General features: G+C 36.7%; 1 protein-coding gene across 2 annotated transcripts in view; it reads right to left on the bottom strand.

Moving 5' to 3' along the window:
- REV3L (REV3 like, DNA directed polymerase zeta catalytic subunit) overlaps positions 1-15,738 on the bottom strand; it is a 172,149-nt gene that overhangs the window by 71,180 nt on the left and 85,231 nt on the right. For both annotated transcript variants that reach the window (XM_046674363.1, XM_046674364.1), the window contains exons 12-15: positions 11,796-11,938; positions 7,015-11,182; positions 2,760-3,664; positions 594-673 (exon numbers count right to left, since the gene is read on the bottom strand). In XM_046674363.1, coding sequence (XP_046530319.1) covers positions 594-673; positions 2,760-3,664; positions 7,015-11,182; positions 11,796-11,938 — 5,296 coding nt within the window. The remainder of the gene's footprint in view (positions 1-593; positions 674-2,759; positions 3,665-7,014; positions 11,183-11,795; positions 11,939-15,738) is intronic.

The raw sequence follows: 15,738 nt of genomic DNA, 5'->3' as shown, positions 1-15,738 counted from the left end.
GTCAATATGGAAGTGATTTCTATCATGTATCTACAAGGATACATGTCTAATGTATACTTTCTTCACATAACTATGTTTCTAAGTTAAGTATTACCACATTTTTAGTATTAAAATAAAGACATGATTTTTCAGAGTTTCAGTAATAAATAACGTTGCTTTCCTTTGCTTCTTAGTAAAATGAAGTGAAAAAAGTCAATAATGTTATATTTGAGAAAAAAGTAATAAACCAAGAAAAAGGATATATTTTTGGTGGGATCAAAAATCACTTACTTGAGCTCTGCTGTCATTGGATTGTTCTGATTTTGCCAGTAATCAGTTAATGTATTTGTATCCTCATAATCCACATTTTGGCTATCATATTCACTTTCTCTGTAATATTTGTATTTACATATAAGAATCTTTTAGATCCCAACAACAAAAAAGAACTAAAAAAAAATTAGGCAATTTCTTGTTGTCTCAAAGATATGTAAATAAAGTGATACAAAAACTAATAATTTTTTTTAAAATTGAGACAAAGTTATCAATTATCTAACTGAAATCTGAGAATAAGAATGGATCTTCCACTGATCTTTAAAAATGTTTAGCATAGTTACCTTTGCTTGTGTTAAGAGTACTCTTCTAAGAGTGGCAGTATTACTTCCTTTCTTATGACTCAATTTCCGCGTTTTTGGTTCTGTAGAAAGAAATTTCATATTTAACATGTACATCAAAATGCCTGTTTCTGTTTTTTCTTTTAATTTTTGTTGTTCCAAACACTTAAGTACCTTTCGTGAGTATCATCCTATGAATTCCTCCCAAAGATTTCATAATTTAAAAATTAAACTAATTCAAACTTCTGATCCCCACCAAAATAACATTAAAATTTTGCATTTTAAAATAAAAACATTAAGATTTTAATTATTGAGTTTTATACCTCAGTCATTATCCTAGGGAATCATTTAACTCATTTATTCACTTATTTATCAAGTATTTATAATGAGGAGGAAAAAGTTTCTACCCTCATGGGGTCAGAGACAGAATTGGACATTTATCAAACATATATAGAAAAATAAAATTATAACTGGGCTAAGTACAACAAAGGAGAATATAATCGGGAATTTTTATCTAGTCAGGGAGATTAACAAGGCTTTTCTGAGCTGAAATCAGAAGAGAGAGTAGTAACTAACTAGGAACAGACTGGGGATTTTCCCTGATTACTGAGCAAAAGAACTGGAAATTGCTAAGGGTGGATAAGAAGGCGAGGGTGGAAGTCCAGGTGAGAGATGATGACAGCCTGGCCTCAGGTTGACAGCCTGGTGGAGGTAGAGAGATTCAGGTAATAAAAGAAAAACAAAAGAGATAGGACTTGGTAACAGACTAGGAACAAGAGGATAGGCAGTGAAGGAATCAGGTGAGTGTTACAAATAAATCCCATGTCTCTGACTTGTGTGACTCAGTGACAGAGAGATGATGGTACTGTTCATTAAAAAATAAGGAAAACTAGGGGCCGGCCCCATGCCCAAGTGGTTAAGTTCTCGCGCTCCGCTGCAGGCGGCCCAGTGTTTCGTCGGTTTGATTCCTGGGCGCTGACATGGCACTGCTCATCAAACCATGCTAAAGCGGCGTCCCACATGCCACAACTAGAAGGACCCACAACTAAGAATATGCAACTATGTACCGAGGGGCTTTGGGGAGAAAAAGGAAAAAATAAAATCTTTTAAAAAAAAAAAAAAGGAAAACTGAAAGAGGACCAGATGGATTTCTGTGTGGGCATGTGCGTGTATGTATGAGTGTGTTGGGTGGTTGGTGGTGAATGGATGCAGTGAGATCACGAATTGACGTTAAAAAATACTGACCTTGTGCTGCCTTGGAGCGTTCAAGTACAAATGCCAAATAGGAAGCTGGATATAGTGTTCTGGAGCTTAAAAGAGAGTTCTAAACTGGAAATTTAAATTTGTGAGTTATCTGTAGTAATCCTGTGAGCATTAGGGAGATCATTTAGGGAGAATATAGGATAAAGAGTAAAGAAGGCTTAAGGCCAAGCCTTAATAAACTCCAACATTTAGATAATACCTGAGAATGTGAGATAAGCTTCAAAGGGAAGCACGCAGGAAGAAACAGAGGAGTAGGAGAAAAGCCAAAGGGAGAAGCTCCAAGAAGGAAGATGTGATCAACAGGACAATGGCTGCTTAGATGGCATGTGATAGGAAGACGGAAAAACATCCACCAGCTTTAGCTACATGAAGGTTATCGAGAACCTTACAGGGCCATAGTGGTGGAATGATGGGGGCAGAAGCCAGTTTACAGTGGGTTGAGAAATGAGTTGGAGGCAAAGAAATGGAAGCTGTCAAATCAGAGAAATCCTTAAGAAATTTGGCTTTGCAGGAGAGGAAAAAGAGCAGAAGCTGGCAGATGTAAGGTCAAGGCAGCTGTTTGGTTTTCTTTCTGTTTTAAAGAGTGGGAGAGACCTGGGTATATATTAAAGCCCGTGGGAAAAATCAAGTTAAGAAGAAGGTCAGGTTTCTGAGAGGGTTCCTATATTTCACCCAGAAGGCAAGAAGATAGGATGGAAACAGATGTAAGTAGATTTCACAGTAGAAAGATAAAAGTTTTCAAGTGATGTTGTCTTTCCAAGACATGACAAAATAACAATAATCTCTCATTAGCTGACCTAAAATTTTATTTAAAAAGCTATGATTTTCATTACCAAGTCTAATGTTGTTTTCATTTCTAATCTTTGAGGGACAACTACGGAGCCTTTCTGTTATTTGTAAACTTACCTGATGATAAAGGGCTAAGGCCAGTTGCTTCAGGAAGCTTTTCCAGAAGTTTTCTCTGTATGATTGGTGTACTGTGAAGGCAAAGTGATTCACACATCCCAGTTCTCGTCCTAACGTTAATTGGAGATATCACTAGAGGCTCCCGAGGCTCACTGCAGGGGCTTTTCTGTACATCACCTTTCACCGGCTTTAACAAGTTCTCAAGAGCCAAGGAACGTAGCTCCTCTACTGGCGATGAGGATCTGCCGTCTCCATTTAAGGTTTTGAAATCTGGGGATATTGCTTGTTGCCAAGGGGGAATTAGGGGAGAATCAGGGGAGCTATAACTAACATAACAGTCATCATCATCTTCCTCAGGATCATTTGAAGCAGCAACTGGTGGCAGTGTCTGACTTTCACTTGCAGTTTGACTGCATCCTGTGGTTGGCGCTTGTAAAGCAAGCTGAGAATTATCAACATCTTCCTTGGTATGTGATGTAGTAGGGGGTATATGTGGAATTGTATCCATTTTTGGAGGCACTACAGGTTTGTCATCTGGGTTAACTGAAGAGCTGAAGTTCTCAGCAGATTTTATAACTCCAGTTGGCTCAATTTTAGACAGTTTCTTGGAACGTTCGTATTCTTCTTTGGCTTGAAGCCATGATTGAACCAGTTGTCGACTTGGGGCACATTTGCAAGGCATAATCACAATTTTTTTATCTTCAACCATTTTATGGCTATTACTTGACCCTTTATTGACAATTGCTTGGGCATTGCGAAGGGGTGACCCTGGTCTTGGATTCTGAGTCATTGCTGAGAATGCTGTTTTCCATAGACGAAGGCCTTCCAAGGAAAAGTCTCCCTCAAACTCAGCCAGATCATTTGGAAGTCGAGTTTCTACCATGAGAAGCCGTCCGCCGATCTCCCTATAAACAACATATTTTAGAACAACTGTTTTGTCTCAAAGAGCAATTACCAAAATATTTAGCTCCCTATCCTAGAGATTTTTTAAAGTTCCTTTTGACGTCTTAAAAACGCCCATCTATTTTTTCCCTTGCCACACCCCCCCACACACATATTTTATGCACGTATGCTCTATCTTCAGTCTCAATATGCTTTTCCTCACAGGTATGTGACTACTAATTTTCCTTGGAGGGTATCATCAATACCAGGGAAAGAAGGTATTTTTTGTTTTAAGTGCCCCATGAAGCCTTCTTTTCTTCAAAGAAATGGCACGGACTCATCAAATTCCTTTCCTCTACTCATCTTAACTTTCTACTGTCACTACATGTGAATAAAAACAATGGAAGAATTTATCATCAGAGACCATATCGCTAGACTTTATTGACAGCCTCTTTCTACATTCTCTAGTATCTATAGCAGTGTAGCAAAGTCAGCCAGTTCAAAGAAACCTTTGTATCCCCCAAATTCCCTCAAACACTAAAAAAAATCACACAAAATTGAGGTAAATTACAATTCTTTCTCTCTTTTACATGGCAAGGTTTAACACTAACATAAGAACTCAGGAGTTAGCAGAGCCCACGGAATGCATAGCTTAAATGCTACTGTTGTATGTGTATGTGAGGCAGCCTGGTTTAGTTTCCAATAGTTATAAATACTAACCTAAACTCCTCTCTCTCTAACATATATCCATTGGTACTATTTCTGCCTTCTGCAGCAACATAAGTCTACCTTTTCTTCTTTATGCTATCTCTTTCATAAAAAAGAAGATACTTCTGAGTTTTTTCAATTACTTCTCTTAGGGTATGATTTCCCAAACATCCTGGTCATTCTCTAAACAAAACTCAATGAACTGGATTTATGCTTTTTCATTTGGAGTAGAAGGAGGAGCATTAGGGTTACCACAGTTTCTTTTCCCCTTTACATGGAAAGATTTTGGCCCCTACTAGTTAACTCCATAACCAGCATCTAGCACCTTCTCTGCACCTATCTCCCAGGTATATGAAAAATCAGAAGCAGAATTATTAAAGGAAATGAATACATATGTCATGGACTATATCCAACTCTAATATTAATGACACAGAGATAATGAAGTAAAAAATAACAAAGATTGGTGAGGTGTGGTAAATTCAGTTTTCTTGAATATTGTCAGCAGCATGGCAACTGTTACAACTCATGTCATAATATATATATCAAGAGCCTTAAATATTTCAGTAAATCTACTTCTAGGGCTATAAGGGAAAACTCCAAAATACAAGAAATGCTTTGGGAAGAAGATACTAGTCACATAATTATCTAGAGTGGCAAAACAGGAACAACCATTCTGTTCAATAAGACATACACGAGAGAATACTATACAGCCATTCAAATGATTTTTCAAGATACTCATAAATTTAGAGAATGTTTACAGTGTTTATAATGTGAAGTGAATAAATCTGGATACAATACTGTGACTATAGTAATATTTCATAAAACAAAACTGTACACTAAAAAAACTAAGAAAACACATTAAAATATTAATAGTGATCATCACTAGGTAGAGAAATGGTGTGATTTTTATTTCTTCTTCTTTTATAGTTCCTAAATTTTCTATAGTGAATACATAGTTTTATATAAAAAAATTGTTCTTTAAAAATAATGACTATTGTCTTTTTATTTCAGCTGCAGGACAAGAGTCAAAGTTGGATAACAACTAACAGCAACACACAGTTAATGATGAGCATATGGTAAGTTAACTAAGAGTTAAGAAGATGTATAAGGCTGAGGTAGAAAAAAGTGTGATTAAAAAATATAATCACTATTGATAAAGTCAAAGCCCCAAAATAACAGAAACTAATGTCTAAGGAACAGATATTCGTGCATTCTGGCAGTGAAATAAAGAGAAACAGTCCCATCTGGGTTAAAAGACCACATGTGGGTAACTAAGCAAAACAAAACAAAACTGTGAAACTGTATGGTAGGAAGGGAGAGGTATTTCCCGTCTTTTACTTCAAGTCCTTAGAGGAAGGAAGTTCTATTCTATATCTCTAATCACTGTCTCTCACCCCTTTCTTAAATGGACTCCTGTGGGAATTATCACCAATCTGCTGGGTAAAAGCCAGGCATTCACTGCGTCCTTTAGACTAGGGTCAGGAACACGGTGCTCTGACAGGGCAGCACATACATGCACTGTGGCCTCTTGCCTTAGCTGGTTTTTCATATCTCTCCCATCATTTAGACTAAGCAGGGTCTGCCTCAGCAGTCCCAGCCAACCTCCTCTGCTTCTGGCTAGATGGCTGAAATCAACTGCCTCTCTTTGCAACTAGTTACGTAAATGGGGCAGGACCAAGAACCACCACTTTAACCTCCTGAATTAAGTCATGTTCCCCCAACTTAGCTCTTATCAGATATGTTCTACCTTGGTGATGCAGGTGGTACAGGATACCTACTTAAATACTGGTTTACAAATAAACCAGTATTGTGATATTTTTCCCATTTTGCTATTGGCTGTGAGTGTGTGTGTGTGTGTGTGTGTGTATCTGTCTCTCTGCTTATCAAAAGAAAGAAGAGAGAAGGGGAACTGAAGTCCATCTTGCACCCCTAATAACTGTACAAACAATAATATGATTGAAGATGTGGCAACGTGAAAAGAAGATGGCATATAATAGAAACAATTTAAAATAATCTTCATTTACAGATATACCATAAGAGTACTTAAAACATACATATGCTCAGTTTCAAACACTTTTAAAAAATGAAGTTTTTAAAAATTACAAAAGTTTACCATTTTAGAAATAAGTACCATTTTAAAATGATAATCATAATATTTTTAAAGTACTATGACATCTCTTCTAATTTGGCATGTCACAACAGGCCTCTGCATCTTTTATCCTTAATGTTGACACAGTGTTAAATAATAGTAGATCCAGGACCAACACTCATCAATTTAAATAAATATCTCTATGTGTAACCATCCAGGTAGTTTGTGAATTTTTTTTTTCCTGAGGAAGATTCACCCTGAGTTAACATCTGTACCAATCTTCCTCTATTTTGTATGTGGGTCACTGCCACAGCATGGGCACTGACAAGTGGTATAGGCCCATGCCCAGGAATTAAACTTGAGCTGCTGAAGCAGAGTGCGCCAAACTTAGCCACTAGGGCACAGGGCCGGCTCTGTGAATTTTTCTTAGTAAGTCCCTAATTATGAATAGTTTTTACAACTGTATACTTACAAATACAGTATCAGAGCCAGAAAACTAACAGTGAGGTACCAAATGTTGTTATATACACTAAAATTATTCAGAGTGACCCAAGGGGAAAAAATAATTCTGATTACCTGGGCTTTTCTGGTACATCAGAAGGATTACTGCAAAAAGGTTCCTGGTAAACAGTTTCCGAAAGGTCATGATCCAACAATGTTGCCATAATTTCTTCCCTACTTGGTGGGGACATAAGTGGTTTCAGAATGTGAGCAGTTCGAGGGGTGAAAGTGCCATTTTTAGATTGTGAAGGAGAGCTGGTAGACCTTGGTGAACTATCAGGAGTTGGTGTCAGTATGTCATTGTTTCTTGAAACATATAATTCTAAATCTTCAGAAGCTACATCCACAAGTTCACCATCAGGTGAGGATAGTATTGTGGTAAAAGAGGTATTGACTGAGTCAAGAGCCTGTCCTATTTCTTTTCTGGTATGACCTTGAATCCAGTCTGAATTGCAAGGCTGAGAAAGGCTAAGAAACACTTCTTTGCTTACTGAACTCCTATTCAATCTGGATTTTTCATTTAGACAGTCCTCTGCCTGCTGGACACAGAAAGAATCCATGATGGAATTAGACCGAGTTGTTAGAGGACGAAAGCTACTTTTCCACTGGTTGTGGCAATGATTCTCATTGCTATCTATGGAGGATTTCTCAAACAGTTCAGGGCTTAGAGTACTGGACCTAATCCATGAGGTTGAGTCTGAGGCATGGTGTTTGTCTTCATCACACTTCTGGTTATCATGACTCAAAAACTCAGTTTTTTCTATAGTTTGTCCTGGGAAAAGATCCTGAACGGCATCACTTAGGAACTTCTGAGGCAAATTCAGATCAGCTGGGACAAACTGACTTCCAGAATAAAAGCTACAAAATCCAGTTTGACCTATTGTATTAATATCAAAATTATAATTATGTTCAGGAGACAAACTATCTTCAAGTGAGTAACAACTTTCAAAACCTGGATCTGAAAAAAAGATGGGACTATCATCTGATAGGGAGTTGTCCAACTGGCCAGAGTTTTGTAAATTAAGAGAGTCTACTTTAAGAAGTTTGGGAACTTTTTCTTTAGGTTTTGTACTTCTGGGAGTTCGAGGTTTTCTTTGAGATGTTACCGATCGTGTTCGTTTAATTGTTTTGTTATGCTCAAGGGAACCAGAAATATTTTTGTTTGGTTGATGTTTAGTAGATAATGGGTCTTGCATAGTATTTGCATTTTGTGCTTTCTGCTGTCTTTTCTGTAACAGTTCTTTTAGAACTGCCAGCCCAGACTGTCCTTCACCAAACGCTGAAGGTGTTGACACATTTCGATTTTTACACTGAGAAAGTGCTTTGGTTTGTGAAATTGCTTCTGACAATGACCTTTGTTTTACCCTTTCAGGTTTAAAATTTGACACACCTAAAATAAAGCCCCTTTGTTTTTGCTCCCATGCTATTTGTTTGATTGGACTTTTTAAGGAAGTTACAAAGCAATTATTAGGCATTTGGCTTTCCTCTGAAGCTGCATTTCCTGGAGAACAAGTTTCACTGTGCTTTGACTGTTCTGCCATGCACACAATCTGCTGCTGACTGTCTTTGCACTGTGAAAAATTTGGGGCATACGTCTGATCTGGCTTTGACTCTAGGGAATTATGATAGTCATTTAACTTTCCGATAGATGACAAACAGTTTTTTTGTGTATTTGCATTCTCTTCTGTCTTTGGAGACATTATACCCGAAGATATCTGTGTATTCTGTGCTACCTGAGACAAATGGTTGGAAAGGTCAAATATGTTTTTTTGAATCAAGGTTGATTCCTTTAGAGTAAACATAGCACTTTGATTATGAGACCTTTGAACATTAATTTTTGAGATTCCAGGTCCCATAGAACTACAAACAACTGATGAATGCAAATCATCTCGTGAACTGGGGAATGTTTGCAAATCCACAGGCTTCTTGCTTTCTAAGAAAGAAGAAAAGCAGCCAGATAAATTCTGTTGTGCTCGAATTCCAGTGGGTAGGGGAGCAGAAAGGGGATGATCTATAGCAGAGCCCATTAGGGACACATCTTTCTGTTTAAAAAGTAGTTGAGAGCCTCCAGAACTATTTGAGGTCTCAGACACATTCTGATGTTTCAGCACAAACTTAACTTCAGCACCAGACTGGGATTTTCTTTTTTCATCTTTAAGTGTTATGTGCTTTCTTGACGTACCTTTCTCATTTGTTTTTTGTTTCTGTTTTGCTCTTGGTTTCTTTTTTCCATCACCTACTAGTTTACTTGTCTGATTTCGTTTGTTCCTTTTCTTAGTAACTACAGAAGGATTAACAAGCTTTGTTTTTGATTTCTTAACCTGTGTTCTTGCTCGACTATTTTTTTCCATACGGGAATTAACAGTCTTGCTATTATATGCGTTAAGACCCTTAAGAAGCATTGCTTCCTTATCTGCAGCAGCCATAATTTCTTCAGCTCTTGGATCTGTGGGAGACCAGCAGCGAGGTGGAGAAGAATTTATGGGACTTGTGCTTCTCTCAGAAAGAAAACCTAATTTAGACATAACATCACTATAATTCAAGTCACAGTCTTCGGTTTCAGCATTATAAGATGGTGAGGGAGGAGAAAGAATAGCATGTGACCGTCTTTTCCTGAAAGACAAAGTTCTTTTAACATTTTCACTATTTGTCCTTTGTTGCTTACCAGGTTTTTTCTTAGTAGACTTATGTTTTGATTTTCTTCTGTGACTTTTCTTTGGTGTTAGTGGATAAATGGGATATTTGGTTGCAGGGGAGTCAGGAACTTTTGGCCAAAAATCCTTCAAAGGTGCAAGCTTTTTATAAAGTTCCATTTTTTCCTCTGTTAATATTACTTGTTTTTCTTTAGAGTCTATTTTCCCTAGCTTCACAAGCATATTTTTTCTCCCTCTAAATCTATTAATAATAATATACTTTATGATGACAGGAGGCAGCTTTTTAGACATTTTTCTTCGTTTTCGAGATTTGAGAGTTCCATCTAAACTTTCGCCAATTTCCATGGGATGAGGTAGGCTAACTTTTGAGTTGTGTGTTACAAAACTTGACTCACTATCTTCAGTCTCATAATTTACCTTGCGTTTGGCTCTAAGTGTGTATTTATTTCCATACAATCCAAAGGACTGCTCAGTTTCTAAGCTTCCATCTCCAAAGTGACAGTCTACAAAACTGTCTGTAGGTGTTTTATTTTCAAAAGCTCCACGGGTGACTTTAATTAAATCACTGGCCAATACATTATCCTTCTCAGAATTACTATTACAAGTATTATTTTGCATACAATTATCTTTTGTGGATCCAGTCTCACTAGTTTTGCTAGAAGTTTCTTGATGACCTACAAGTTTCTTTTTACTCATTTTTAACCGGGACTGTTTATTGCCAGGTTGTAGTTTATATGTGACAGGAGCGAGTTTCTGTGGTCTACTGAGACAATTAGAAAGAACAACACTGGGAAAAAACATGTAATGTGCTGCTTGCTGGCTGAGGCTTGGCTTTTCTGTTTTATGTTCTTGAAATTCTTCATATCTAATTTTAAGTTTATTCAGTCCACTTTCATCAGCAATGCTATCAAGAGACTGCACCATAGTTCTGTTCTCCCCTGAACATGACAGCAATTCACAATTTTCAGTTAACGATGAAGGGAATAAACTATTCAGAGCTGTGCTGTTTCCTTTTTCATTTCCTTCAGATGATAATTTATTTTTTGAATGACTTAAGTCAGAAAAGTTGAAAGAATTTTTGCCCAATGTACTTTCGCAAGTGTGACGGTTCATATGTATAAAAGGGGCATCCTTATCAATTTTTCTAATGTTTGTATACTTTCTACTTGGTACTTGTCTTGTAACAGATGGAATCTCTTCTTCATAATCAAAAATACTACTTTCACAGGAAGATACCTGAACGATATCTTTCTTACTACTTTCTTTATGAGAGTTTTCTGAGTGGACAGTACTGCTTAGAGATCCAGGGTATTTCATAGAGTAAGTGCTTTCATTTGTAAAAGAAGCAACTGAACGATCTAGATCTTCTTCTGTGTTGTTTGGCTGTGAAAGGTCTTCAATTAAATCTTCCTTGTTCAGAACATGGGAAGAAAGGGCACTTGTGTGTTTACACTGAAAGGTAATCTTAGCAGAAGATGGGGGTTCTAAAGTAGCAGCATCTTTATGAAAGATGGAAGGTTTTACTGATAGCTTGCTTGTTGCAATCACAGAAGAGTGGGTTCTAGAATTTTCGTTGTTCAATGGATTGTCTGAAATGGGGGAAAAAAGAATTTATTTCACTTCCACTCTTTTAATTTTTTGAATATTTTCCCAACCATGACAACATCGCCATGAAAGAAATTATATGACATTAAGTTTGTGTGTTTAAAATGGTTATCTCAACAAAAAGGTCACGGCTATCACTAGGAAAATAACTCAATCTAAATAGTCAAGAGTTAGTTATGTTTGATTATTAGTCGTTATTTTAAACACATATTCCTTTGATCAGAAATAGATTATTTTAATATTCAGTGCCTCTAGGGGAAGTAAGGGAAAAATACTGTCACCTTAAAAAGTTTTCAAAAAATAATATGCTTCTTTATCACTTCAGATAAGCTACATATACTTCTTACAGTTTCTTATGCTTCTTAAATATTAACATGATAAACTGATTAAAGTTTATGAAGCTTTAAGTCAGTGATTAACAAATGTTATCCTCTTAGATCTACATTCTTTCAAAAGAAAAAATCCTGGAGAAGGACACAACACAACAATATTGTTATGGCCTCACTTAGTCAATTATATAGGAAGTGTGATTATGGTCTTAAAATATATTTTTAGCCCCTCAATAATGAAATGCTCACAGCATATTAGTTTACTTACCACTATTTTCATCTGCAGTTCCATCTAACTGAGGTATAGAAAGATTGCCTAGAAGCAAATTGTTATTACTCCATTCCATTTCTTCATCTGAAGATGAATCATCTTCTTCGGTTGAACTTCTATGGGTATTTCTGCACGGTGATCTAGAGAATATTAAGATTCACTAGTGAGTACGATTATTAGGAAAAAAGTATACAATTTGCTTAATTCGATGCTGGAACAATAAAACAATTAAAAAACCTTGAGAATTACAAATTTAAAAAGAAAAGCAGATTGGCTTTGCTTTATCATGCTACATTTTGTATCATGTCCTACAAAAAGCTGCTGTCGTAAATAGACTTGATAATCCCTTTTATGTGAGCCAGAAGACACCATCATTCCTGTCTTCAAAGCTCCACAATACCCTGGATTACCACATCTAATCATGTTCTTCTTTATATCCTCCCCTTCATCCTATCAGTACACATACACATATTACAGCTTGGTTGAGAGTCTAGTAATTTCTAAAAAGGTAGTATATCCTGGTGTATTTTAAGAAGCCCCCATAAATACACAATCAATACATTATGAATTGGAAAAAACAAACAAAAGGGTAGGTTGGGGGTATTCAGGTCAGGGCTGAAAGAGAAATAACAGTGACCAGAGAGGGGCTGGGAAGTAGGAATAGTGTTGAATCAGTCCCAGCAGTGGCTATAAAGCAGGGTTATACTGAGGAATTCAGATGGACTGTGAAGTCCAGATGGATCCTCTCTTTAAGTTTCATCTCAATTTAAATTTTTCATTAGATCCTAGCTTGATACCTTCCCATCTATCTGGATAGGCAAACGTATTTTCTATCTATACCTAATTTTTTCTTTCTCTTGCCTCGAAAATTTGAACATACACTTTATTATACATGGAACAGTTTCTCCATTAAGACTTTCTCAAATCACAATTTGTCCTAAAATCACTCTCTTAAAAGCTGAAAGAATTATTAGAGGTCATCTAGTCCAACGTTCTGCCCAATGCAAAAACTTTATTTTTAATAGACTCAACACAAGCGCTCTGCTTTTACACTCTCTGCATAAGGGGCTTGCTGTCTCACACAGTAATCTTTGCCGTTGTTAATGGGTCTAATTGCTAGTAATTTTCTTCCTATATTGCACAAAAATCTTTCTTTCCAACTTCTATACATTATTCCTGCTTTGGTCCTGTGTAGTCATATGTGGCAGGCCTATGCCATTTTCCACATGATAACTTTTAAAATATTTGAAGGCATTTATCATTCATCTCATAATTCCTCTCCAAGCAGAGCAAATGTTATCTATTCTTTCTACTGTTGTTTAAAAGTGATAGTATTACAGATCCTTCTAGTTTTCTTCTTCTTTCTTCCTTTACTTTCTCAGTATTTTTAAAATATGGTACTCAGGGCAGAATATAACATCCAATATACAAGCACAGAACTAAATGACTCCTTTTCTAGACACTATACTTCTATCATTCAATCTCTTTCTAATAAACATTTATGAAATGTTTAGATTTGTTTTCCCAAGGTTAAACTGGTCATAGTTTTCAAAGAGTTGGCCCAGTCAATGAACACACAAGCATTAATTAATCATGGGATATACCATGCCATTTTTTCCCCCCTCCCCAAAGCCCCAGTGCATAGTTGTATATCCTAGTTGTAAGCCCTTCTAGTTCTTCTGTGTGAGCCGCTGCCACAGCATGGCAACAGACAGGTGGTGTAGCTCTATGACCTGGAAGCAAAACTGGGCCACTGAAGCGGTGAGAGCACCGAACTTTAACCACTAGGCCATCAGGGCTGGGTGCACACTTATTATTTTAAACAGGCTGACACCACTGGTAAAAAGTAGATAGTGGCTTTATAAGAATTTTATACATTTGAATATGTACTCACTTAACAGAGATATAAAAGTATAAATAGCTAAACAAGGTATAATCTAAGAAACTGTAGAAGAAATGCTAATGATACCTTGAAGGAAAAAGCAAAGGGACAATACCAAAATAAAACAATGAAACAACAATGAAGAAAGGAAAATAAATTGAAATAAGAAAAAGTGAAATGCCACAAGATCATTCAAATAGAAACATCAAATAACCAACAACTTTGCCAAAATACAAAAGAAGTAATCCAATTTATTACAGCAAGACTTAAATATATGAAATAAATACTATAATTATTTATTAATAAAATCCAAAACCTGTTAGAATAATAAATCTCACCCCAGAAACAATTGGTAGCCAATAATTAAACTATTTTGGCAACCATACAACACTACAGACTTATTGTGCCTCTTTTTTTTTTTTTTGAGGAAGATTAGCCCTGACCTAACATCTGCTGCCAATCCTCCACTTTTTGCTAAGGAAGACTGGCCCTGAGCTAACTTCTGTGCCCATCTTCTTCTACTTTATATGTGGGATGCCTACCACAGCATGGCTTGCCAAGCAGTGCCATGTTCCCACCCGGGATCCGAACCAGCAAACCCCAGGCCCCCGAAGTGGAACGTGTGAACTTAACCTCTGAGCCGCCGGGCCGGCCCTATTGTGCTCTGAACAAAGCAAAATCCATGGCTTTTCCAGAGACGTTGTTAAGTCCAGAATGAACTGAAGATCTAACAAGTCTATATTTGTGAAGCTGACCGATTGAACATGAACATATGACTCTACGCTTTATTAGGCGCCACCTATTTTGTTTCAAGATGTTTTTGAATCTATATTGCTATCCAATGAGGTACCAATCTCCAATATTTGTGACCATCTCAATCCAATCTAGCATGATACTTGGCACATAGCAACCATTTAAGTGGTTTTTGAGTGCAAAATTAGTAAGCTCTTTGTGAACCCACCTAATTGGTCACTACTGCAACGTATTCTCCTTATCCACAAGGATATTATGTAAACTTTCTTAAATGCCTGGCTGAAATTAAGACTCAATACAATGATTGCATTCCCCTAAGTATTTAAAAAGGATATAAAGATAGTAGAGCCTGATTTGAACTCACAAAGGGTCCTGATATTCTCTGCTTCCCTTTCTAAATGCCCACAAAGTGTTTATTTAACAATCATAATTATCACCCCTATGATAGAGAGTAGGACGGGAAGCAAGGAGATCAGTTAAAATGTGAATCACAGTATTCCAGGTAAATGGTAATGAAGGCCTAAACTAGGATACTACCTTGGGAAGGAGGGCGATAGAAGGATGGAACAGAGGCTACGGTGACAAGTTGACTGACAGCGCTTAACAACAAACAGATAGGGGTGTAAAGGAGGGCAAGCCACATATAACACTGAAGTTGCAAATTTTCACAAGTTGGGAGGAAAGTGGTGTTATTACAGAACTAAGGAACAGAGAAAGAAGAACAAAACGATTTTATAGCACTGTCATTAAGGATTGCCTATGTTCCAAATGAGGCTGACGTGGTTGAGGCATTTCCCAACAGGATATGATGTCATGAAAAGATTTATAAAGTTTATACAAAAAAACCTGACAAAACAATTTATAGAATAGCTACAAAGAAGTTTTATGTCTTTACTTCACTTCTTTTTTTAATAGAGTAGGAAATATCAGCAAAAGGCATTCTATGACATGGCTGAGGGTCAAATCTATCAGGAAATCAAACAGTGATTCTGTCTGGACCAGGTAAAATTAGGTCTTCAAAGGTCAAGGAGCTGAGTCTCTGAATGATTTATCACTGTGACAGCAAAGGGGAGTGAGTATGTGAAACTAGGAAGAAAGCATGAAATAATATTTTGCAGTTCTGGAATTTCCTACTCATGGAATGAAAATGAAATTCTTTGTAGAAGCATTCTGTGAAAATATAGAAGAGAAGATTTTGATATATACACACATAACAGGAGAAGGGATCAGAAATTTTATTTTTTATATTAGGTAGTGCTGAGAAACTAGAGAAATATTACATATCTATTTAATATATATGTAAAC

The sequence above is a fragment of the Equus quagga genome, chromosome 11 (assembly GCF_021613505.1).
Source record: "Equus quagga isolate Etosha38 chromosome 11, UCLA_HA_Equagga_1.0, whole genome shotgun sequence".
NCBI lineage: Eukaryota > Metazoa > Chordata > Mammalia > Perissodactyla > Equidae > Equus > Equus quagga.
The sequence above is the reverse complement of the archived record's forward strand: the minus strand, read 5'-3'. Positions and strand labels throughout refer to the sequence as shown.